The following is a 25,805-nucleotide window of genomic DNA, read 5'->3' on the forward strand; positions in this document are numbered from 1 at the left end:
GGGTGGTGAAAAGACCTCACCTGCTGATCCAGGTGGGCAGTGTGTGCCATGTGAGCACCAGAGAGGGGCTCCCTGCATCACATGTTGCTGACAGTACCAGAAAAAGGGATTTTGAGGAGTCAAACCATTCTGACCTTTATTGGCCTGAGCCACCATCACATTGTTCTTCTCAAGCCCATTTCCACTTCCACTGGACAGGTGCTCTGTAGGTGCTCTTGGCTGTATCAGGGAGCTGCCAGGACAGATCTCTGGTTTGCTGCTGGGAAGTTTCAGGTGCCACCTCACTCACGGGAAGAGCACAGAGGACAACCTAGCAAACCAAAGAAGTGGGGACAGGTTCGAAGGATCTCCACCAGCTACCTCCTGCTTCCCCAAATATTGCCTTTTCCCTTTAGGAAATCTGGAACCATAGAGTGGCATCTGCCAAGCTGTAGGCACTTGAGAGTAAGCACCCATCAGAATAACTTACTGTCAAAAACAGGTACAAATTCATTTCATCCCACTTTGTGCCATATGCTGCTGTCAAAACTTCATGAACTGTTTAGGCAGCATGTTGGGACATTTTGACTAACTATGAGCAGAGCTATTTTTTCCGTAGCTCGGTGTCACTGGTGTTTATAATTGGGTATTTCCCTGGGCACACACGGCTGTGGCAGGAGAACTCAGCCTGGCAAGGTGGGCACGGGCCAAACCTCTGCATCCGGCCACCTGCTCATCGTCCTGCAAACTGCAGCGGCCACACTGCTCAGGGACTGCTCCTTCTGTGCTAATGCTAGCATTGGAAAGGTGGGCTGATCTTCTTCTCCTGTGATTTGATGAAAATCTCCAGTCTTGGAGCAGACTGGTAAGCTGAATCTAAATCTCATTCTCTGCCGCTTGAGCCCAGCAGTTTTGTTGTCCTGACAGGAAAGTTTGCTAGCATGGCCTTTGCTGTAAGAAGTGGGAAACAGACCACAGGATAGGTAAAGAACACATTTGCTGTTTTATTGGTGCCTTGCAGGGCAGTAATACTGAAAAAGGGGAATGAAAAAGAAACAAAAAACCCAAAAACCAGAACAAAAACCCAGGATGGTGGCAATCCACATTGTATTTTTTTTAAAGAGTACATCAACTCCTGGTTTTTTTCATTTATTGTGGCATGAATGATAACATAAAACCAAAACATGAAAATATACAACTTATATTACACTATGTGTTATGAACAAAATATAAATCTATAACTCTATGTTATATTTACATAATTATTTTTTTTATTAAATTTCAAGTGAGATGGTAGGTTGCACATACTTTGTTTTAAGCTCCAGGCATTTGATTGTCTCTATTTCTTTTCTATTTTCATTTCACTCGTAAAATCCGAAACGTTAGAAGGAGTAAGAGCTTTAGAGCCAATGGAGCTATATAAATACTGTTTCAGCAAACCAGTGACAAAAAACACTGGGGAGTAAAGAAATCAGTCAGTAGAAAAAACGAACTTGACATGTTCTTCAATCTGGGAAACTGACAAGTTAAGATAAAGTCGAAAAAATGTAAATATAAACCAAGCTAAACAGACAGCCCATGCCCTGTGAATTGAGGATACACTTGAATCCACATCTAGTGAATTAGTTATTTGCAAAATGGAAGGGATGGTTCTACCGAGAAGTGGTCAGACAAAGAAACTTCCTATCCCATACCTTGTGCCCTGAAACGTCCGAGATACCACACAGCTGCCTTTCTTTACAGCAGATGAATTCTTGCTCAGGAAGACCTACATTTCCATGGAGTATAATTATTTTTGATGTTACAAATGTGATGTCAGAGGCTTCTTCGGGGACAATAACAGCTCATCTCTTTGGATTAAAAAGAAAAAGCTCTGAAAATGTGCTGTAAAAAGGTTAAAGACAATTTACTTTCTAAAAAATGATTTAATTAAAGACAGTCTACTGCAGTAACCAAATCTTTGAAATAATGTCTTCGAAGAAAGAATTTCTTCCATATGCATTCATAATAAGAGGATTTGGTTACAAAACTAATTAAATGCTATAATAATAGCTAGTGTTCTTTTCTGGGGGCCTGATTAATATAGCGGAACGGTTAGATAAAGATGTTAAATGCACTTAAAAATCCTATTTTACTAATATAAGGCATGAATAAATGGAAAAAAGGATATACTCTGTGTTATTTAATTGAGCTTAGAAGCAAGTGCCTCAGTTTTTTTGCTTTCTTTTCCCCCTTTCCCCACTGTTGGAGATCTTTCTCAAACTCCTAAGATGCATGGTGGCTTGCCCCATTCAGGAGGAGGTGGCCTGTACACCCCCCCAAGCAGCTCCCCAGGGAAGGGGGGGACAGAGCCACCTTGATATTAGGGCCTCAATGAGCTTCGAGGTTAATAAACCCTAATCTCTTCTAACCTGGTTTTTCTACATGCTCCAGGGCACAGAGCCCAGGGAAAAAAAATAAAGAAGAAGATAATTTTTTATAAATGTATATTTTGCTATTTTTTTTTTTAGGTTTTTTTTTCCCCCCAGAAAATTCAAGAGGGACAAACAGTACCCTATTTTCAAACATGGTCTTCTACTGCTGAAGGATACATGGGTGCTCATCCTTGGACCTAAGAAAACATTAGCATGGGCATTACGCATTTTGCTGGTGTGGAACGCCAAAGCCATTTTTAAAAATTTTATTTTTTCATCTTTTGGCCTCTTTTTTTGTTTCCTTTTAAACATTTCTGCATGGGTTTCAACATCCTGAAAGTGGAGGAGGGGGCCAGTCTGCCACAGCCTGTCACAGGGAACATGCATGGGACAAAGTCAGCCCTGGCTGGGGCAGTGGGGAGAGCTGGGGGCTCTGGGGAGGGCACTGCCCCACCCCTGGAGCCCCTGGACACCAGGCTGGGGACAGCAGGCACTACCCCATCCCTGGTGCCCATGGACACCAGGCTGCCCCCAGCAGCCTCTCCCACGCAATTCAGGGCTGTCACTTGGCCCCACTGAAGCCCAAGGGCCCCCTTCCCACTGACCCCTGCCACCCCAAGGCTTGCTCCAACCCCACCTGGCAGCGTGGCACCTACCTGGAGCTAAAACAAAGTATCCTGGTCGCCCGAAGTGACACAATTAAACCAGAGAGTCTCTCAACTGTGGTGGAAATCAAGCATCCAGCAAATGTGAGGTGAACCCACAAGAGTCAGAAGTAATTTGTTCACAAAGACAGGGAACAAATTTAAAAGTTAAAAAAAAAATAAAATAAAAAGGAGCAAATATCTGTTTTCACATTGTACATAATAATGATATAAAAACAATTGTCTATTTTTTTTCCTTCTTATCCAAACAGAGTGCTTCAAAAAAATTGGCTCTAGATGACTGGTGTAATTAAATAACTAAAATAAGTGATGAGAGAGCAGAAGTTAATTAAGATTGAAAACAACACTCCCATTAATTCACTCCATCATAATAAACATCAGAAGTTGACATGGCTGGGGCCAAAATTAAAATAAAAGAAAGAGAAATGGTGTGAGCAGAAGAAGAAGCGATTTGTTTTCATATGTATATATATATATATTTATATATATATAAAAAGGTAAGGTGGGGAGGGGTATCCATTTTAAATAGCCTAACAGCTTCATTTGCTGCACTGCCAAATTAGAACAGAATAAAATAAAGTTAAAAAAGGGGGGGGGGTGTAAATAAATTATACATAATTTACTAATCTGGGAACAGCTGACCATTATTATTATTATTATAATTACCATTCAACACTAGCAAGAAGAGGCAGTTCAACTGAAAAAAAACCAAAACCCCAACACAGTCATAAAATACAAGCAAAAAAGAACCCTCTCTGACACGGAGGATATGATCAGCTACTCCAAGCATAATTTCAGAGCAAATCTTCTGAGAGAGAGAAAATGGAAAAGAATTTTTCAAAGCAGAGGTGGAAATCGAAACAGGGAAAACGTAAGAAAAAGAAAAGAGATGTAGCAGGGTAAAACTGTCACGTGCCCAAACATTGGAGCATTGTCCTAAGTGTTCAATGGCATTTGCTTTTTGCTTTGCACGAGGTCTGCAGAGGTCAAGTTACACTTGAAGTGGGATTTCGAGAGGCAAAGAAAGGCATTCCCCCCTTCCTACCTGTCCTGTTCATCGTCCTGCACCTGGCATCGAGGGCTGAATTTGCCTAATCGAGGGACTGTTTGCAAAATCAGGGCTGCCAAACAGTGGTGAGCAGGGCTCTGGTGAGTGCTTGGGCCACTAAGATGTGTGGGGCTAACTTTACAAGTTAGAGGTGATAACAGCAGCAATGCAGCTCCCTCTGGGAGTAGGAATTTACAAGGAAGCAACATAAAGCTGGAATCCCCAGTTAAAGAAACAAGTCAGAGGAAGGTTTCTGCCTCAGCACGATGCCAAGACCTTCCCTTCCCTTCCTGGGCACAGAGCAGCTCCCAGACACCTTGGGCTGTGGCTGCCCAAGGAAGACAAAACTGCCCAAGCAATGTGAGTGCTCTACAACAAGACTGGAAATAGTTTAGCACAGGAGAATGATTTTTCAGTGGTGAGAGGCAGCAGGGAGGGAAACTCAGCACTGCAGCGGCCTAAATTCTTGTAACCCCACTTGGAATACGGAAATCTCCTCAGAGCTACCAGCCTTCCTTCCCACACAAACATCCCACTGATAAAAGAAGAATTTCTGCCAGTGCACAGGAGAAAAAGAAGTCAGTGGAAAAAAAAAAAAATTGCCTTTTGAATCAGAAATCAGTACTCAACCACCCTGAACATACAAGTTCATCAGAACTGGGGCCGGTTGGTGGTAACTGGTAACTTAATTATGCTCAGTGCGTGGTAACACTCCCAGTTGCTGTGTCCCGTGCAGAACAAACCACATTTTGGACAAGCCTTTTATGTTGTTTATGCTGCCACTTGAAGTGCAAACTAAAAGTAAAGGTTTCTTACAGACCAAGTCACTTGGAGGGTGCAGGACTTCATTCTGGAACATGCTTTTTGCTCACAATAATCCAAGATTATTCTTATTAGTACCATAAACACGCATACATGAAAATCCAAGACCATAAAATATTTTTTCTCTAAATTTCTTATGTCTCTCTCTCTTTTTTTTCACCTGAGAACAGCACCTACAGTTTCCTTTAAAAAGCAAAAGCAAAAATATATGTCTAATCTCACCAGCTGCTGGTATATCAGGTTCTTCAAGGGATTGTCTAAGATATAACACTGTCCTAACTTTAGACAGAGCAAGAAGCAAATGAAAAGCCAAAGAAAAACAAAACAAGAAGAGACCAACCTAAAAAAAGCAAATTGGACTAGTTCAGCGCTTTAGTACAAATTTGGCACTTGCTCAAAGACTCAGTATGGTGTGCAACTGATGAAGAGAAGTCCTCTCTTGAAAGGAAATGCTTGTTGGGGTTAACAGAAAGACTCCCCACTTCCTTCCTTGCCAGCCACGCGCACAGGCACGCACACACACACACTTCTGACCCAGATTTGACAGGGAGGAGGAGGAGAAGGTGAAGGAAGAGGAAGAAGAGGAGGAGGAGGAAGAGACAGAGGGGGTTAAAAGGAATTTTATCTTTTTTTTTTTCCTGTCAGGTGCATTACCAAAAAAAAAAAATTATTTCTCTTTAAACTGTAGCACAAAACAACAAAACACATTCACAAGCCACTTGTTGGCACTGTGTACCTGAGTGAGAATTTCTAGAACATTGTAGAACAAACAGCCATAAAGTTTATTTGAAAAAAAAATAATAATAATAAAAGGTCAACGGGTAAGACTTCAGTGCTTGGGTATAGCAGCTGAATTACTGGCATTATTTTACCCATAGCTTATATCATTCTGTTGTTGTTGTCGTTGTCTTTGTTTCCTTTCTTCTGAGCCTTTTTTCTTCTGATGCAGGCTGATGTCTATTAGTCAGCTGATGTCCCAACTAGTTAAGACTAACAGTTAAAGTAACAGTCAGTGTATGAGAAAGTTAATGTGCTTGGCCACTGGCAAGGATAAACCAGATGGGGCTTTATTTATTTATTTGTTTTTTCTTTCCTCCTTGGAGTCCTGCAGTTGGCGAGCCTTGGGGACCCCGATCAGTTGGCCTGCCCCGCAATGTGGTTTTCACTGTCACTGCCATAGTCTGCATCGGGGTCGTCCTCCTCCTCGTCGTACTCGTCGTAGATCTCCCCGTTGGCGTCGTCGGGCTGCATCTCCTCCTTGATGTGCGGCTCCTCGCCCTTGACCCCGTAAGTGCTCTGGATGACGGGCATGCCGGGCTCGGGGCTGCTGGACACGCTCGAGTGCTCCGAGGGCAGGTGTGGGGAGGGCATTCCCGCCATGGCGATGGCTCCCGGGTACACCACGCCCGCCGTGGCCATGGGCAGCTGTGCCTGTTGCCTGCCAGGAGGAAAAGAGTGAAGGATGTTGGAATGCTGCATGGAACACCAGGAGGGTGAGCTCAACAGCGCATATGCTTGGGCATGCAGAGGAATTCTTGCACCAGCGTTCGAAACTCACCGAGTGATGCTTCACAAACAAACCCAAGTCAATTCCACTGGTAAGAAAACCCCACCTCTGGAAGCATCTCTAGCCATACCTGAGCTACACAGTTTCAGCTTGCCTGCTTGTGAGGGAAACGTCTTTTCTGCATCAGCTTGGTGCCACCCAAAAATAAACATGCCTGCCAAACTGTGGTCCAACTTAAAACCTGTATACTCTGAAAAGCTTCCTTTTAAAAAATCCAACCTGCTATCAGGACTGGATATAAGAGTCACAGTAACTAGACATAAATTGCCAATAGGAGAGAGGCAGCAAGGTCTAGGTAGACTGCACAGGGATGGGAAGGTGCTGCAGGAAAATGCCACTGGATGAGGAGAAAGCAGAGACAATGCTTACTCCACATTCATTTGGGGACCTGATCATTACTAGGGAGAGGAACAGTGGCCTAAAGGCCTCCCACTAGAAAGTGAGAGTTTCCACTGGGAGCAGCCCTTGTGAAAAGCAGATTCTCTTTTCCCAAAGAGAATTTTTTTTGGTCTCTTTTATCCTACAGTTGGATAAAATTGGGAAAAGGCAGACTTAAAACAGTAGTGGGCATTACTGAAAAATAAATAAAAAGCAAGGAAACAACATGAGCATTTGAGAAAATCTTCTACAGGATGCCTTTATACATCTAAGCCTTGGAAACCTGTCTGCAGTAAAAAGAGTTATTGCAGGCCACAGAAATTCCCTCTGCATCAAGAACACTAGCTATGTTATACCAGTGTTTGTTTCCCTGAGAAGCTTCAGAGTCCCAACAAGCCTAGAGGTTTAAAATTCATGCTCCTTTTGTTGCCTTCCTACATGAAGTAATTCCATTGCAGTAATTCTGTTCAGTACATGTTGCACATTGTAATGTCATCAGCGGTGTGTCCATCTGCACTGAAAAGCCTTGCCACAGGAGACAGGGCAGAGTCTCTTGAGATGAACATTCTTAATTAAGAATGAAACCCTTCCCTGTTCCCCTGCCTGCCTGTGCCCTGGCTGCACAGTAAGCCTCACACAGTACAGTGATCCTGAAAGACTCTCCTCTGCCAAGCAGCTTTATACTTGTTTGGAATTGCTCGCTGCATTTTCAGATACTTCCTGCCTGCCATCCAAGCCAGGTCTCCCTTCACAGAGCCCCTGTTTCCACGTTTCTGAAACAACCCAAGTTGTCTCAGCTGAAGATACAGCCCTTAAAGTAGGGAGCAGATCCGATTTCCATTTTATTCTTAATTCAGTAGGAAGGCTTTTGTTTTCTGGAGTCAGCATCTCTGCGACCAGATTCAGCGCACTTAAATTGGTTTTAATATTTAACAATAGGAACACTTTGCACTTAAATGGTGCTTTTCAGAGTGCTTTTCAAATATTAAATAATTTAAGAGTAGTATTTTTCCACCTCTATGGGATGTCCAGCCTAGAGGATCTTGCAGCAGTCCTCAGATACTAATGTATTAGGGCTCTCAGCAGGCCACGCTTGACACGCTACCACTGAAGATGAGGATGCTGAAATAGGGAACATTAAAAAATTCCCAATCCTTCCCACTGCGATGCCTCCACCACAGCCACAGCTCCTGTTAAACCAAGCACTTACTGTGTGCCCAGACAGCTGGGCTGGTGTTTAGGAGTTTAGCCCTAAATGACCTGTATTGGTGGATGCAACAGATGGGGAACCTAAAGCAGGAATGCAACTGCAGTGCTGTGACTGGTGACATCACACCCTGGCCCCACTGCAGCCACTGGCCACTCTGTCAGCTGCTTCCAGAAAGATTTTGCCCTGGGTTCTGCCCCAGTGCAAATTACCTCCAGAAATGTCTTGACTTCAATGTCAGCCTTGTTTGGAAAGCTGAATTTCTGCAGGCAGAATGTAACAAGGTTAATTTTTTTCCCCATGATGAGGCATGCATGTTAACCAGATAAGCAGCGTTTTGGGGGCTCTGTTGCCACCGATTCTTTTTCCACAAGGCCCCCTCCTCTTTTTTTAATCTCTTGATGCTGAATGTTGGCTGACTTCCCTATGTTTGTTTCAGTGCTTACCACTGGGATCACTGGACCTGCCAGCACCACAGGGTTAAGCAGCTCAAATTTCTCTGCTGAGCGGCTTATTCTAACAATGCACACTGTAGCTGTTTAAAACACAGTCTGGTGACACTTAACAGTCACTGGATAGATGTTCTCTCCTTTATTGCTACTTCCAGCCATCAACTAAAGAGATGTTAATACCAAAAGGATTCCAAACCAAGATGAAACAGAACACAAATTCCATTATTTCAGAGGGTCGCTCTTGTTGCTGGTTTTGCTTTTTTTTCTTAGGATCCCTGTGTAGCTTTTAATTTTCTCAAGTGAATACAGAAATATTGTGGAATATTTGATTAATTTGGGTTCTTTTTGATCTGCTGTAACCAACACCAAGGAATTTCTGTGGAAGGAAAATATTCGCTAGTCTTCTAGGCATATATTCTAATCATATCAAACTGATCTATTAGCTGTTTATCAGAACTGGTCTTAAAATTTCTGCTCAACAGAAAGCATTTAACTTGCTGGACTGTAAGACACTCCCTGGAAGGGCAAATAAACAATGCAGACATGATATGAATACAGCTTGGCATCAATCAACTGAGCCACATCCATATTCCAGCTCAGGTTCAGCGTGCTCAGCAGTCCTTTTGCAGACCACTTGCCACAGATCCTACTGAATGCAAACTCCTTTCTCTGGCTTTTGGATCCAGAGGCACTACCACGGATTCCTTCAGATACTCTCTCTGAGGCCCCGTAATAGTTGTAAGGCTTTACTAGAAGACTTATTTCATTAGAAATAAGTTTATTTCATTAGAAATAAGTTTCATTAGAAAATCTTAAAGCCTTTTTTTTTTCACGATCAGAGCGGAAATGAGACAGCTGGCTGAGGCGCTAAGATGAGTGTAAAACAGAGCCAACAAAAGCTTCCTAACACTGCCTAACCTCCTCCCGGAACACTTTGCTATGAAGTACAGCTCTCATTTTCTGTTAGCAACATCTAATGCCCTCACCAATAAGCTATGATTAAGAATTAAGGTTTCTCCCTGATTTTTGTTTGTTTTTGGACGGAACGAGCAGTGCTTGTGGGAGGTGCCATACCCAACATTGAAGTACTGCCTCATCTCCTGGCGTCGGTTGCGCATGATGGCCTTGTACTCGCCGATGCGTAACTTCTTGCCATCCACAAGGCAGGTACGCTTCGGCCTGGGCTTGTACTTGTAGTCTGGGTATTTCTCCAGGTGCTGCTTGCTGAGCCGGGCCTGCTCCTCATAGTATGGCTGCTTCTCTAGGTTTGTCATAGCTTTCCAGCGAGATCCTGTCACCAAAAATAAAAAAAAAAGCAGAAAAAAAAGAGATGAGATGCTACTCATCCCCAAACGCTGCAAGGCAGAGGAACAAGTAGGTCACCCAGAAGAAGACACCTAAGGCCATTTGGCTTTGGGCTGGGAATCTGTCAGAGCATCTAGACAGGGTTCTGGTCTTGTTTGTATTTGACTCATAAACCTCCTGGGTACGGCCAAGATGCAGAGAGAGGCGGCCTGGAAATTTTGACTCAATATTTTACTGAAATTTATCTACCTTACAATGCCTTTCAGGTGGGCAGTAAAACCATGATCCTGACACGGTTCCAGGGAACAAGGCAGTGTATTTTGGAGGAATGGACACAGAGAGTGTGCTCTGCTGTGTCCCCACACTTTCCCTTGGTCACATGCCTGTTCACACCTCCTGCTCATGGAAGGCTCCATGTGTTCCTGTCTGTGATCCACAGCTGGATCAGGGCATCAGATCTGGATATGCACAAGCCCACAGCCTCATCATTCCTGACAAACACTGGGTCTTTCTGGCTCCCAGGTTGGTGGTCAGAAGAGGAACTGACTGTAAATGCTCTGCAGTCAGGTACAGGAGCCTGTAAAGACCCCAAAGCAATGTCTCTAAAAGCTATAAACCATCCCATATGTGTCAGTGGGGTTTTAACTCCAAGACCAAGTCCTGGGATACACTGCCAGCCCCAACTTAAAGAATTTACTGTGTCATGAAGGGAAAAGCAGTGAGGTACTGACACAGCTCTCCCAGGAGCTGCACTATGGCTTCATTACTGGCAGCCCTGTTTTCTGACTATGCTAATGTGGATATTTGAGTTAGGGATATAGTAAAGACTTCAAAATTGTTTTCAAATGCTTGCTGAAAGTTATAAACTAATACTTCTTAAAGGATATAATATGGGAGCAGAAAGTAAAAGTTCTTGACTCAGTTGCCCCATTTTATTTTTCCATTAAATATAGAAGTGCTTCAGGGTAAGATACATTTCAAGTAACAGGAATAGTTCAAGCTGTGAAACCTGTGGCCTAGAAAGAAAACTTTATTGGAAAATAGTCAAGTTTCCCACTGGAAAAATGTTTGAATAGTTTCTCAGTTTAATGGGTTCATAATGCCATATGTCATACTTGACTTCCTCTTGGTTCCTCATTTTTTATGGTTAGCTCATGCTACTGCTCAGGCTGGTCTTATCCCACTGTACCCCCAAGACCTGCAGTAGAGGGAGCACAGTTATCCTTTCCCCATGAAAGAAAACAGTTTAATTCCCTCTAGAAAGGCCCCTTGTGATTATTGACACCATTTTTCCCATTACTCTTTGAATCTTTATTCCATGCTGCAGTCTGGGTTTCTGGAGAGAAGAGCTGGTAGCACCTGACCTCATACCCAGAGATAAGCAATGTAGAAACAGTGATGTCTTTGTCCTGAAAAGGGGCAAAGCAAACATTGCTTTGAAGTCAAAATCATAATTTTTCATCCTGTTTACAGCACATAGCATGCAGAAATCCCCCAGCTAGTCCTGGAATGGGAAGGAGTTTAATGACATTGTTATTAGCTTAGGCCCAGCACCATAACTGCATGGCTAGATAGCTTTTTAGGGCTGAAACTCCTGCACGTCCCTTCTTATGCCACACAGAGGTGGTGTCTGTGCCTGGGGACTGGTGGCAGGGCTCTGTGTTACACAGGGCAGCACCCTGGGACCAGGATCCTGCTCAGCAGCTTGGTCTCCTGCAGAGAAATTATTCCAAGCTTTTCCTGGCAAAGAGAGTGGCTGGAAAAATGGCACTGACTTTCCTCCTGGACTTGGGGATGAAGGACACAGTGACTGTCACAACCCTGCACACCAACTAATGCTGCCTAAGAGGGAAACACAGGCTGGGCCTGTGTTGAACAACGTTAAGAATTCACGGTAAAGCAGATGAGCTCTGGAAGATGCCCAGATGTGGGTGTGCTTTCAAATTCTGTATGTAGGCACTGACACATCGGTATTTCAGCAAAGAAAATCCTAAGAGTGAGCCCAAATCCAGAGCTGTCTAATGACAGACCTGCTGAAGTCCTAATGGCCTAGGGAAACAGCCCCAGCCCCTGCTCCTGATGCTGCATCAGGGTTTTCTTATGAAGAGAAAAGTTGAGAAGCTCAGTCTTTAAACAAATCTTGACATTTGCTCTATATGCTGTGAAGGGATCTGCAGTGCAGGGACTCACACATATTTTGAGACAGACAGATGCACAGAAAGGTAGAAATTAAGGTCAGCTCTTGCCAAATTACCATGAAAATGCTCTATATTCCAGCACAGTTTCTCTTCTGCTATGCCATTTCACCTGCTGCAAACCTACAGTCAGACCTGGGCAGGCAGATTCCTACCCCGTCATGTGACAAAAAGTAGTAAGTAAAGTCAGGCAAATGGCACAAACCTTTGTAGGATCAGGGCAATAGAATATGAAATTTTGATGCATAATATCTGTACATACAGTTACACCTACAATATTTATACACTAATATTATTTATAATATTTTTTCTTCCTGAGCCTGAACACTCAAATACAACAAAAATCCTGGTAGTTTTACCTCTCTTCCTAGCAAATTTTTAATAGCTGCCTCCTGCAGTGATACCTCCTCTTACTATGACTTTACTGTTTTTACAAAATATACTAAATATAGTTTACTAGTATGTTTTGAAATATCATACATAATTAAACAAACAATGCTGTCAAAATAAATTTTAAAAAACGGCACACTTTCTGATGATAAACCATTGTTCTTTATATTTGATAATTTTCACTTATTTTCTTAATAATTTGCATAATCCAATCAATTATCTGAACTGTATTCATCTTAAATCTTGAAATTTTGAAGGGTATGTAAGTCTGATCTTACCCACAGGGTAAGCTATGAATGAGTACCATCAATCAACATATTAAAGCTTTTTAAAAATACCTTATATTTTGACTAAATATGCCTGTAATAGCTTTATTTGTCATTTTTTTATGTGTCTACAAACATACACAGGCAGGCATGAGCACCTATGCACAGTGCCAAACCCAAGCCCAAACAAGATGTGATTGCAAAAAACTTGAGAAACCTTTCTTTTTATGGGAAGATTTGCAGTCTTGAGTGAGCTCCCTGCTCACCATCTGTGTTGGAAAGCTTTGAGTGGGTCAAGCATGCAAGGCTTTTCTCCTTGGCTATGAAAACAAGAGCCCATTCCCCTCCCTAGATGCATGCAAAATGACAAGCAGGATTCTAGCACAATTCTCCCCGATGGATGGTGGCCGAAGCATTTAGGGAAAAAAAAAAAAATTCAAAGACTTTGCAGCACCAAGCACAGCTCCTGCCCCTCAACTGAGCTAGGGCAGTCAGAGCTGTGCCCACACAGCTGTGTGTAACTGTGAGCACATCCAGAGAGGGCAAATCCTTGAGTCCAGGGCAGAAGAGAGATGCCCTCACCCATGCCCAGACACACACGTGCAATATTCAGAGCTCTGCTCACTTCTGATTTTAAGCCAAGTTTCTCTGACAAGAATTTTCAGCTGCTTGCAATATTCTCTAACTTTCAGTCCATTAGACTGGTATTTTTCAATCTGAGTACCTGAATCAGGCTGATTTTATGTTTAAAAAACATTTTCACACAGACAAACACTTGTATAATGTATAGGTAAGTGTACACATTCATATAAACACACATATACATTCCAAGAGAATTTCTGAAGCTAGTAATTAACTTCATTTTCCCCCAAAATCTTTACATAGATTTCTCAGTGAAAATAATTAAAACATTTACCAAAATTATCTAAACAATGCACTTTTAAGTTGACAGGGTCCAGCAGCCCCACTTTAGCACTTTTTTAACAATTTACTAAAAAAACCATTATCCACAAGTTTAAGTTGCAATGAACAGATGGATGACAAACGTATGCACAGATGAATTTAGTGACAAATCCGTGTATGTAATTTTTATGCTCAAAACATAATACCACAGTGTCAAACATAATCCCTAGAGAATTCTAGGGCTGGGAAGAGCACCTCCTCTCATTTTACTATAAAAATGACCCTCGGTTGGTGAGAACTCTATCTAAGTTACTCTGTGTGACAACAAGCTCTGTGACCTCAATGTGTAGCAAAGCTTCTGGAAAAATGGGAAGGAAAAATTGTGGCTTTCTAATAAGGACACCCTAATACCTGGCTGAACTGTGAGCTTCTAATTGGTCACCCTATGCCAGTTAACAGACAGCTCCCTGCTGAGTTCAAAAGATTGGCCTTTTGCAGCTGAAGGAAGAACTTTGTAGTGTTTCTGTCAGGAAGGAAGATGCCAGGACATCCCTCTCTATTGCACACGTAGAATGAAAAAAAAAAATCAAATGTGATGCTGTAAAGAAATAGAAACATCATCTTTCACTGTCTCAGACCTTGCTTTTCCCCATATCTGGCAGCAAAACAGAGAGTTTGGAGTCAGCTATACTGTCTGTCACCTCAACAGGATCTGTAATGAATTTGCACATTTTACTCCAACTACTGTATATCTAATCAGAAAAAGATGTCTCCATATCTCCCTGATCTAGCGCCAAATAGTAAAAGGTGATTCCTTATGTTAACAATTTCAGCAGAATGGCTTATTAAAACCAGATTTTAGGGTATTATAAAATGCTTAGAAGCCCTTTAAAATGTCAACCAGGATCCCCAGAGACTGCGTAAAATGTCAGCCCAGCTCAAGCGCCTGTTTTAAGCAGAATGAATTAGCAGCGTGCTGTCGGAGGTTGTTATCCAAAACAATCAGTTAAGAGGGAAAACATCAAGCTCTCTTTGTACTTTCTATATGAAAAGGGCCATTCAGAATGATCTTGTAGATTTCTGAAGCTGATTACTTAAAAACAGGTTTAACCAGGTCTAGTCTCAATTTAGAAACAGACCAAAACTATTACTGCCCTGTCCTCCGGCTAATCACATCATACACCTCTGACCAGTATAATCGCTTTTAACCAGTATAAGGTTATATTGCCATCAACATAACCAATTTAGCCTTCTAATCCTGTTCCCATAACTAATCTAATCATCTCATACCACCCTTTAAATCATGGCTTCATATCATCACATCTGCCATCCATGGCAATACATTTTGCTTCTCCAACCAATTTATCTCGTTTCCACTTGCCCCCTGCTAACTTTTCATAACACTACTCTAATCAAGGTAAGCCTCAAATCTCTGACCAGTCTAAACGTGGCATATTTACCAGCCCTGCAGCTGGTTAATGCTGCCATTAAAACTGCACTGCATCTCTTGAGCAGCCTGCAACACCAGTGAGATCTGCAGCACAGGTAAACCTGTTCCCTGCTTAGCCACTGGCCTGAGGGATGCTTAGGTCCTGTAGCTCTTTTTATTGGTAAAAATACAATATCTCTAATTTGGTCACAGATGTATTATTTTTCTGCTGAAAAGTAATACACTGGCCTCAGTGAGCCTCACCTACTGCACCATCTAGCACAACACAGAGGAGTAACTTTGGATAGAACATGGTCCTGAGAATCTGATCAAACAGTGACAAGACTTTGGAAGACTTTGGCATAAGATTCAGTAGATGATGCTCATGACAAATATTGATCGGGACGTGAAGAGCAGACAATATGGAAATCAGGGTTTTAAAAGAATTCTTTTCAATATACAGAAGAATGAAGAACCACCCACTGTAGGAGAAGATCAGGTTCAAGAACCTGAAGATGCACAAATCTGTGGGGCCTGCCGAGATGCATCTGCAGGACCTGAGGGAACTGACGGAAGAACTGGCTAAGCCACCGTCCAGCCTATTGAAGAAGTGGCAGTCTGGTGAAGTCATGGTTCTCTGGAAAAGGAGAAATGTAACCCCCGTATCTCACAAGGAAAACCTGGGAACTACAGGCTACTTCACCTCTCCTCTGTGCACAGCGAAGTCGCCACCACAATCTCAATAATTACAATGAATATTTCAGGTTGTGGTTAATACATACTGCTGGGGAAACCCCTATCACTGCTCTTCTTGGTGCAGTGACTAAAGCACAAGAGAGAAAGAAGCAATTCTGTTCCGTCAGGTGCTCAGCTAAACTCGGTCAGAATCCTCGCCAGCTCCGCTCGGGAAAAGCGGTGCTCTGCCACTCTTACCTAGTATCTTGCTGATGTTGGAGTTGTGCATGTCAGGGAAGGCCTGAAGGATCTTCCTGCGCTCGTCCTTAGCCCACACCATGAAGGCGTTCATGGGGCGCTTGATGTGCGGCTCGTTGCTGCCGCGCCCTCGCGACTCGCGGTAAATCCGAGACTCCGAAACTCCCGCGCTTCCTGCAAAGCAACAGGGAAACATCTCCAGCTTGTGGCTCGGAATGCAGCTTCCTCTGCCAGCAGTAACCTAGGTCAGCTGCTGCACGTTCAATGAGTCATAGTCACAAGAGGTTAATGGTTAATCTATTGCATATTGCCTGCTTTATTCTATTAATTCAGCATCACACAGTGTACACCTGATAAGGAGTTTTGATTGTTCTTAAATACAAAGTATTACACAGCTTTTCTAAGGCATCTTTTACTGCTTAATTACATAAATCAAATATGTACTTATCAATGCAGGCTTATTTTTAATTTTCATCCTTTCTTGCTTACAGAATGCTGGTCATATTATGTCACCTATTTTCTACCTTTTCTGTGACAGAAAGGGTGTGATAGATGGCAATACTGGGCATTCCGTCTTAAGCAGTTCTCCAACTAGCAAATGAATATTTACATACTTGCCTGTTTTTGTGCTTACATCTCCTTAAAAATATATGCAATAGCAGAGACACAAATAAACATTGTGCTCGCTTCATCAAACCAATAAAACCCCCACAGATGCAGAGAACACAGCACTTACAGAGGATCAGGTCTACACTTCATGGCTTCCCTGTGTGATCTCCCTTACCCCACATATATCTGCCTCCTTTAGTCCCTTTTATTATGAGAAATACATTTTTGGTCCCATCTTGAGATCTTCAGTGGACAGAGGGAAGGTTAAAAATCATCTCCAGACTTAAAAGATGAATCACTTCTTCCTGCCTTGTTTCATAGCCACTTAATACTAACAGTTTGTATTCCTCATGGGCCTCCAAAGCACTTGGATTCTCCCTCAGATCCTGTTGATACGCACACATAAACCTGGAAATTGGGAAAAGCCATTTGTACTGACCGTCAGAATCTCCACTCATGTTGAAATCCATCATTGCGTGGCTGAACTTCCCATCTTCACTCTGTTTTACTGCCAGCTGCTGAGTCAGGGTCTCCAGTGTTGTTTTGTCCTATATGGGCAAGATGATCAGGAAAATAATTAAATAATGTAACTCCAAAGTTTGTACATTATTTAGGAGGTTTATAGGGAAGCTAGATAACTATTCACATGAGTTTACTGAGCCATGTGTTGAAGAATAAATAACAATGCTTTTTCTGGAAGAGACAGGGTTACAGACTCTACCATAAAGTGCTTTTCAAAACTTGCTTATTAGCTAGTGATAAGCAAACTCCATAGTGTTGAAAAGATTGGCTTAGTTAGGCATGCTAAAACTGGCTGCACATCTGAAGAATACTTCAACTCTCTATGTTCCTGGGACTGCAAAGCTGGCCTGGAAGTTTAGGTGACACATGCTCTTTTGCAATGCATTTACTGTAGCACTCTATTTCTAGTCTGCAATCAAAGTGCAGAGACATGGATGGCTTTGCTCTGTTTCTTTTTTAAAAGGCAGTATTTTAGGAAGCAGCCCATAGGGCAAGAAAAAACACCCTACAGTTCAAACTTATTCAGGCTTTGGGAAGGTTCAGCCTGAATTAAGCATGATCCTTGGGCAGCAGTTTGTGTTCTTGTCCAGACTGTTTTGTCCAACCCCACTAACACCCCGTCCATCACTCATCTGGTCAGAACTAACTGTGAACCCTGGATTGCAACAGGCTGCTGTGTGCTGCCAATTAATCTGTCAGGCTGCAGCAGTCTCTAAAGACTGCCAGAACAACATGCTAGGGCAATTCATTCCAACGTCCTCTTCAAAACACCTCGCTTCCCCCTGAATTGTTTGACTTTACAAACAAAAGGTGTTCCATTTTCCAACTGTTTTTGTTTTCCCAATGACTTTTGCTCGTGAGCATTCTATCTTCTTGACAATCATACGTTTAAAAGTAAGTCTTTCAGGGAAGCAATACTAACATTTCAAAATCTCAGGCACTGTGCCTTTTGCAAAGCTAAGAAAATGACATGATGTGGCATGATAATGAAGTGGCTCCAGTCGAAAAAAATCTTTTGAGCTTCTTTCTGAAAGAAAGGATTTCTGTTTCCTTGCTCTATTCTACTCCTGTTGGCTGTAAAAGATCAATAAACTAAAAAAACTTTCAGTTTCCACGTGGCAACTGTTTCATGTAGCCTAATAATGTCACTGGGATGTGTTACATTGGAAAACAGAAAAGAGAACAATGCGAATACAGAAATCCTTCCTGCAAACTGATATCCCTACATCTGCAATTCAAAGAATGGTTCAAATTCATGCAAGCCACTGCACAAAGATTTTCTTAGGAAGAGTTAGAAACAAGGCTAACCTGCTCAATTTTTATGCTCACAGAGTTTAGGGAACATGAGGTTAACTTTCCTATTCCTCACATTCATTTTCACTATGAATCCCTTTCACACTCCTGGTGCTTTGTCTACACCCTGACACTTCACCATGGAAAGCATGCAAGAGGAGTTATCCTCTTGGTTTTTGCAGGAAAAGCTCATGCAGCAGACTCAGCCTATCGCAAGCAAAAGGGTTTCCATAACACTACCAGGCACAGCAGATCCAGAAAGCAGCTTGGATATTTGGAGAAGCTTCAAATAAGCACCTGAACTATTCAGGCATTTAGCTTCACCAAACTCTTTGATCCATCGTTTTTAACTCAGTTCTCATTTCCAAAGCAGCCTGTCAGAAGTCAGAAAGTCAGGACTAAGTTGACTTTGTATTTCTTCCAAATTGATTGCAGATATATAATGGAAGTCAACAGTTTTTCCTCAGGAAAAAAAAAATTCTATTTCCTGTCAACTTCATAATGCTAGAGTTAAAAAAAAAAAAAATGTCAAGAATCATTTTAAAACACTGGCACCAAGCTAGGATGTAAAAGAACATTTTCTCTTGGCTATATTGTAGGGGAGGGGAGTTACTCTGCTGCAGACTTTTTTCAAAGCACGTGTAAACCTCTTAGAAAAACAGCTGAGAGTGTACAGGGCATGGGCTGAACAGCTGCTTCTTTAGGCAGGAAATGCAGCTCTTGGAGGCAGAGGCAATCCCACTCCCCAGCATGCTCTGGGGACACGATCTGATAGCCCCCAGGTCAGAGGACACTCTGGAAGCTGCCTGCAAGGCACACCGCAGGTACGGCTCCTTCGTCAGAGCCTGGCTTAGCCAGCCCACAGAGGCCTGCTGCACCCCAGCTTGGGCAGAGTTTGGCTCTTGGAGCTGCAGCCATGCTGGATGCAGTGAGGGAGCCCAGTGGGATGGAAGGGGGCCCTGAAGCAATGCCTGGTGACCATGGAGGAGGTGGCTCTCACAGAACTGTGACATGATGCCACTGGAACCATGCTCTTAACACGGTGACAATTTACTCCTTGCTACTTCAACGTGTAACTCAACCACCAATGGTAAAATGGCAGCTAAAAAGAACTTCTGCATGAGATTGCTCTTGAAGCAGAGGATCAAAGCAGCCAGCTGTACCTTTCTGTGTTAATGTTCAGAAATGTTTTAAGTTTAAAAAGCACAAAGGCAATAATAAGTCTAAGGCCTGCTCTTGCCTGAGCCTCTGCACCAGCACATCTCCTACGAGGAAAGGCTATGAGAGTTGGGGTTGCTCAGCCTGGAAAAGAGAAGGTTTTAGGGTGATCTAATTGTGGCCTTGCAGTACCTGAGGGGAGCTGATGAGAAAGATGAAGAGAGAATGTTTACCAGGGCCTGGAATGACAAGGACAAGGGGCAGTGGCTTCCCACTGGAAGACAGTAGGTTTAGATTAGATGTTAGGGACAAATTCTTTGCTCTGAGAGTGGTGAGGCTCTGGATCAGGCTGCCCAGAGTTAGAAGTTATGGATACCCTGCTCCTGGAATTGCTCAAGGCCAGGTTGGATGGTTGGTTGCTCTGAGCAACATGGTCCAGTGGAAGGTGTCCCTGCTCATGGCAGGGGGTTTGGAGGTAGAAGATCTTTAAGATATCTTCCATCTCAAGCCATTAAAAAAAAATGCAAATCACCCCTCAAAACATCTCCTCAAAACACCAAAGAAAACACCCTGGCAGGATACAGAAGTCTGACCATAGGTCAGCAGCATTGTGATTTCCTGTCCTACACTCTTCCCATTAAACACACAGCAGCTGATTTTCCCCAGTCTTGACACAGAGAAACACTTTCACAATCACTAAATGTTTGAAAGGGGCCAAGCAGCAATCCCATGGCATTTTGCTGGAAAGCATTCTGTTGATGACTTACTGCTTTTCATTTGATGGAAGCACCTATTCACCATTTCTACACAGTCCTTCTATTTATGGGCAAGTATTTAGGGAACTCCAAAGAAAGAAAGGAGAAGATTTTTTCTTCTCTGACCCCAAATTAACTGGCAATCTGCTCATACTGCTATCCCAGCCTCCCCTCACAGAATCACAGAATGGTTTGGGTTGGAAGGGACCTTAAAGATCAACGGGTTCCAACTGCAGCCCCCAACCCACAACAGACAAGGACATCTACATGATAAATTCAGACACGAAATCCACAACTATTTGAAGTTTATACAAAACCAGGATCTATTTGTCATCATCATCGTAACTCAAAACCAAATTACATGTTCCCAAAACTGCCACCACTCTGCTGTGTTGGATTAGCTGTTCAAACAGTAGCAAGGTGAGGCCCCACCCAGTGCCAACAGGTGGGTTTAATTATGTTGGGCCCAGCAGAACATCCCTTTGTTTCAGGTATGAAATGCTATTCCATCTTAAGAAAAATGCCAGGTGGCATCTACTGCAGCCTAGAACTAATATTGCTGGGAACAACAGGCAAAGTTGGTCCAAACCCAGGAAAGAGGTGTGAAGAATTGCTTGTGAGACAAGCAATTCTAAAAATTAGACAGCACAAAGCAGCAAAAGCAAACAGCAAGGAGCACTCCTGTCCTTCCAGGAGAAGAAACATAGCCATCTTTTGCTAAACATGAAGTGATTCCAAATTTCTGAATTTTGTGTCAGACCTCAGAAGGGTGAAAGACATTTTATAAATACCTTATTGCTTTATGAAGGGCTTCCTAATCATCATTTCTACTGGATTGTAGGAGAGACTCTCTGCAGGGGCAGCAAGAGCTCTGTTGACTGGATCATTTAAAATTCTAATGGGTAAACCAGAGATGATAATCCTGTAGAGAGCATTCAATCTCAAAATAGCCCAATTGTTCAAAGTATAACCAGAGAGGTTTTGTCAATAGCCGCTATGTGATGAGAAGTTTCTAACTTTATTAATCAAAGAAATTAACCTGCCAGAGAAGACTGATTTGTACCACAACTCTTAGAAATGCTCTAATTATATTTAAAAGAACAAAAACACATACACACATGGAATATGTCATGTAAAAAAAAAATATAAGAAATGACTAAGCACCACAAGTCAGACTCAGTTTTGTGGTCAGCTGCAAAAGTTAGTTGGCTCTCTGTCATGGATAGCTGTCGTAGTTTAACAAAACATTGATCTAAAAATGACAAGAACTTGGTTGCAGTCTCTTTCATAGAAGAAACATAAAACAAGAAGAGTCAAAACATATGTAGAACAGCCTGATCCTGTTTGCCAGAACTCCTCCCACTACTACATGAAAGTGAAGCAAGCCCTTGGAACGTTTGAGATATAAAATCATCCTGCTAGATCTGCCCACTGCCCTCCCTGCTCCTTCCAGTACCGGCTCACGGCATCAGGGTGCCCCGAGACCATCCCCACACCTACACTGCAGAAGGACTCCAGGCTCCTTCCAGAACACTGTGAAGGCTGGGCATATGGCCGTGGATCCCTCCTCCCCTCTGTGAGACATCCTTTTGGCTGGGCTGCTTGGCAAAGCCTGCCGGCGCTCTGAGCCCCGTCAGAGCCGCGCTCTGGCAAGAGCCGTTTTTCCGATTGCATAATTCAAGCTTTGCACTTTCACTGAAGCAGTCCCCTCTCCCCTCTGCTGCTCCCCTCACCCTACCCCCGTTTTCCCTGACAGGAATATTTCTCCTCTCCGTTTTGATGCCTGCAGAGAAACAGCCAATTCCTGAGGAGGAGTGTTCAGGACCGTAACTTCACATTCCTGCTTTTCATATCCCAAGGGAACTGAAAGGCCAGGCAAAAAAAAAAAGGTGGAGAGAGCCAAACACAGCCAAACTGCAAGGAGAAACTTGCTGATCACCTCTTGCACCTAAGAATTCCACACACACTAATGGGCACAGCCTAGTACCTTTGCTTGGTGTCAATAAATTAAACAGATGGTTGCCTGCTACTGTCCTTTTGTGTGTCTCATTTCTTCCCTTCCCCTCCACCTACAGTTTGTCCAGCTATTTCCCATATCTAAATGCTAATGGTGGTATGTTCAAATAGATTTGAGTTTTGAGGAGGTAGTTTTTGTCTTAGATTGATGAGCAGGACCTGTGACAGCATCTGATGTGGCTTGTGGTACTGAGGCACATCTCCTTGCCCAGCAAGGGCCTGTAAATATCAACCCTTCCAACACATACCTTGGTCAATATGCACCAGATCTTAAAGTTTCAGGCAGATTAATTGCTATGATTGCACAATAAAAGTTCACTTTATGACAGAAAAACATATTGAATTATTAGACAAGCTGGTGGCACCAGGTGTTATCCATTCAACCCTGTGGTATTTTCCTTAGCTCTCCAAGAAGCTGAGGAGTCTATGCTCCATCTAACACAAATGAAAACTTTGTAAAGGTAATCTCTCTGTGCAATCCCTCTGCCTCTTGTGATAATAAACACCAGAATAGCCTGAGTTCTAAAGCTTTCAGCCAGTCTCAGCAAGTGTGGAAAATATGAGGTAGGCCGGCATGACGGACGGTGGAGAGCTGGAAGAACTCAGGGGAACAACTGGCAACAGTGAGAGCTGTGCCCAGAGCTGGATGATGGATTATTTGCATTCCAGACTCTGCTCCTGCACATTAATGCCATGGTACCTCAACACAGGTACCGTGCACGCTGTCTGTGTCCCAGTCCAAGCCTTGCTATGGCCCAGATCCAGTTACACCTCTAACTGCTGTAAGAGAAGTTCTAGCTGCTTTCAGAGGGATCTTTGACTTAGATTTGGGTTTTTCTGTGTTGCCTTGCCCAAGTGTTCTTCACTCATCACTGAATTACCCACAACATTTCACAAAGAAAGGCAGGATTATGAACTGCTTACCAGAAAGGAAACTGAGTCACATGTTATGGGACTTGCCAAAGGTTCCTTAGTAAGACTGATAAATGTTTTAGTAACTGAAATTAGCACTCCTGAATCTTCCAAAAAAATTACCATCTCAAGTTTGTAATTTCATTTCGAGTATGGAACTGTGACTTTTGCTGATGGCACATGGTACCAAGGAAAGCAAAATAAAAACAAAGCAGTTATAGATCCACCACTGCAATGGACCTTGCTTAAGTAACGCCTGCAGGGCTGTAAAACTCATAAAAAGCACATGCATAAATGATAAAATAGAGTGAGACTTTCAAATGTTGACTCAGTAATTGTTAAACCCCTTCTGGCTGCACAATTTTATAGTCTTCTACTGTACTAATGAAAACGCAAGAAACAACAAAGAAGGGGTTTAGCCTTCCAATTATATAAACTCTGTGGACCACCAAAGAAGATGAAAGATTATTTATAATGTCACAGCAAGTTATCATTTGGGAGGTTTTTTGTTGTTGCATCAAAGTTGAGTATGAAGAAACAATGCATTTACCACCCCCTCAGCTCTTTCAATCTTGCTTATCCAAGATCTCTATTTTTCATGGAATAATCCACCCACAGAATCTAAAAGCAGCATTAGAAACAAGAAAATAAAAGAACACTCTTTATTTGTGGCTCTTCCTGATTTTATGGTACTTCTTTCAAAATGATGGCATGCAGTCTAAGTTGGGGCTATATCAGTTGGTAGAGGAACCATATCTTTTGGTTTACAGCACTTATTAAAACACTTGTTGCTTCAATACTGCCTGGAAATCATTGCATCTGATTTGCAATCTACATGAAGTGTTACACAGACTCAGCAGAGAGGTTCCTTATGAGGTGTTACAGGGAAAAGATCAGAGTGACCATGAAGACCTAGACATTTAATTACTCTTCTCTCAGGAACAGACACCAATTCACAGAGAGAATATGCTGAAACTTACACAGTCATTTTTCATTGTTGCCTACTGTGGACACAGGGCTTCAGTTTCTAAGGGTTCTCAAGTCATTATCTTTAAAGACACTGAAGGCATAAGAAATAAAAATAGGAAAATCCTCAATAACCTGGCAAGGGCCAGGCCCCTAAGGTGGGGTCTTTTGTGTTTATTTTTTTTTTTCTTTTTTTTTTTAATTAATTCTTTGTTTGAGAAGGAATGGAAGAATTGCTTCATTTATAAAGTGTATTATTTGGCTTGGAAACAAACGGATGGGAAGTAGCAATTCTAGAGGACACTGAGGTCCTGCTTTTCTCTCGTTAGGCTCTTTGAGAGACAGAGCAAGTCAGGACTTTTACATGAAAATGCACATAGGACTGGCCTAGCCCATTATTTTGAAGAAGGAATAAAAAGGAAAAGGAAATCAAAGCAGAATGATGAGATGCTGTTTCCTTCTCAGGAAAGTTGCTCTAGCACGGGCAGAGGCATTGACCTCAACCAGATCCAGCTGTAATCTGCTGACTGCAAGTAGGTTAAGAGTTCCATGACCCAGTTTCTCATCCAGACTGCTCCTTGGGCTGACATGGCCCGTAACTCTCTGTGAATTGTTCAGTCACTGCATCTTAATTTCCTCAACTCCACAGGATGGAGACAGTGATGCTTCCCCACCACTGTGAGGAGTTTTGAGGTCTCTGGATGAAATGTGCCATGTAAATTTTAATCAGGGACTTCACAGAGAGTCGCAAAGCTGGTACAACTGATCAGCATGGAAAGGAAACACTAACTGGGGAGAGAGGTGGCACACTAAAAATGAAACAAGTGGAAAATCACAACCCACGCAGGATTTCCTGGGAAGGAGGGTCTGCATGCATGCAAAGAGAAAGCAAGAACACAGTCTCTGCTTTCCTGGCAATTGTTTAATAAACAATGGGTGACTAAACTGCCCAGCAGCAATACAGCCATTACAGACTACTTTTTCCCCCATTTTTCCCTAGAAGGAATTCAAATTATGAAGGCTGGTGTACCTTTGCTTACACTTCTTCCAGCCCTGCTGAACAGCTCAGGCTGATCCCTCAGGAGCCCAAATGGACACAACTCACAGAAGAATCAGGCCCAGCCTCCATGACATTGAAGAGAGGTGCTGCACTGATGCTGGAGTCCATGTATGTGCTGAAAGCCCCAGTGACTTAAGACATGTGATCATGTAAAAATAATAAAATATCTCAGGAAGTAATAAGATCTCATGGCTGTGGGGCACAGCTTAGAACTTAAACCCAAGGACTCCAAAAGCTCAAAACTCGTAACAAGAACTCCACATCACTTGTATATTTTTACTTTCAGGAGGAAGTTGATCCATCTTTATTGGGATTCATAAAACTTCCACAACAGCATAAACAGCTGCAGTCCTCCCTGACCCACACTGGGTTGTGAATGTTCCCAATCTCCACCCCTTGGAGTGAACCAAGTCTGAATTCCCATTTGGACTTCAGCAGCTACGTGGGTCTAGGCTTCTCCCCTTGCCTCTCTGCCTGCTGCTCTCCTTAACTTCAGCTGGACTTTCACACACACATATCTGTGGGCAGAACCCATCCCTCCCTCCACAGGCTTCATCTCTT

The 25,805-nt window shown here is 42.8% G+C and overlaps 1 protein-coding gene across 5 annotated transcripts in view; it reads right to left on the reverse strand.

The window, feature by feature from the left end:
* Positions 1 to 959: 959 nt before the first annotated feature.
* SOX5 (SRY-box transcription factor 5) overlaps positions 960 to 25,805 on the reverse strand; it is a 285,498-nt gene continuing 260,652 nt past the window's right edge. For all 5 annotated transcript variants that reach the window (XM_053942786.1, XM_053942785.1, XM_053942783.1 and 2 more), the window contains exons 12-15: positions 17,002 to 17,110; positions 15,954 to 16,127; positions 9,607 to 9,823; positions 960 to 6,366 (exon numbers count right to left, since the gene is read on the reverse strand). In XM_053942786.1, coding sequence (XP_053798761.1) covers positions 6,063 to 6,366; positions 9,607 to 9,823; positions 15,954 to 16,127; positions 17,002 to 17,110 — 804 coding nt within the window. In that variant the 3' untranslated portion in view covers positions 960 to 6,062. The remainder of the gene's footprint in view (positions 6,367 to 9,606; positions 9,824 to 15,953; positions 16,128 to 17,001; positions 17,111 to 25,805) is intronic.

Source organism: Vidua chalybeata, chromosome 5 (genome assembly GCF_026979565.1).
Source record: "Vidua chalybeata isolate OUT-0048 chromosome 5, bVidCha1 merged haplotype, whole genome shotgun sequence".
Lineage (NCBI taxonomy): Eukaryota > Metazoa > Chordata > Aves > Passeriformes > Viduidae > Vidua > Vidua chalybeata.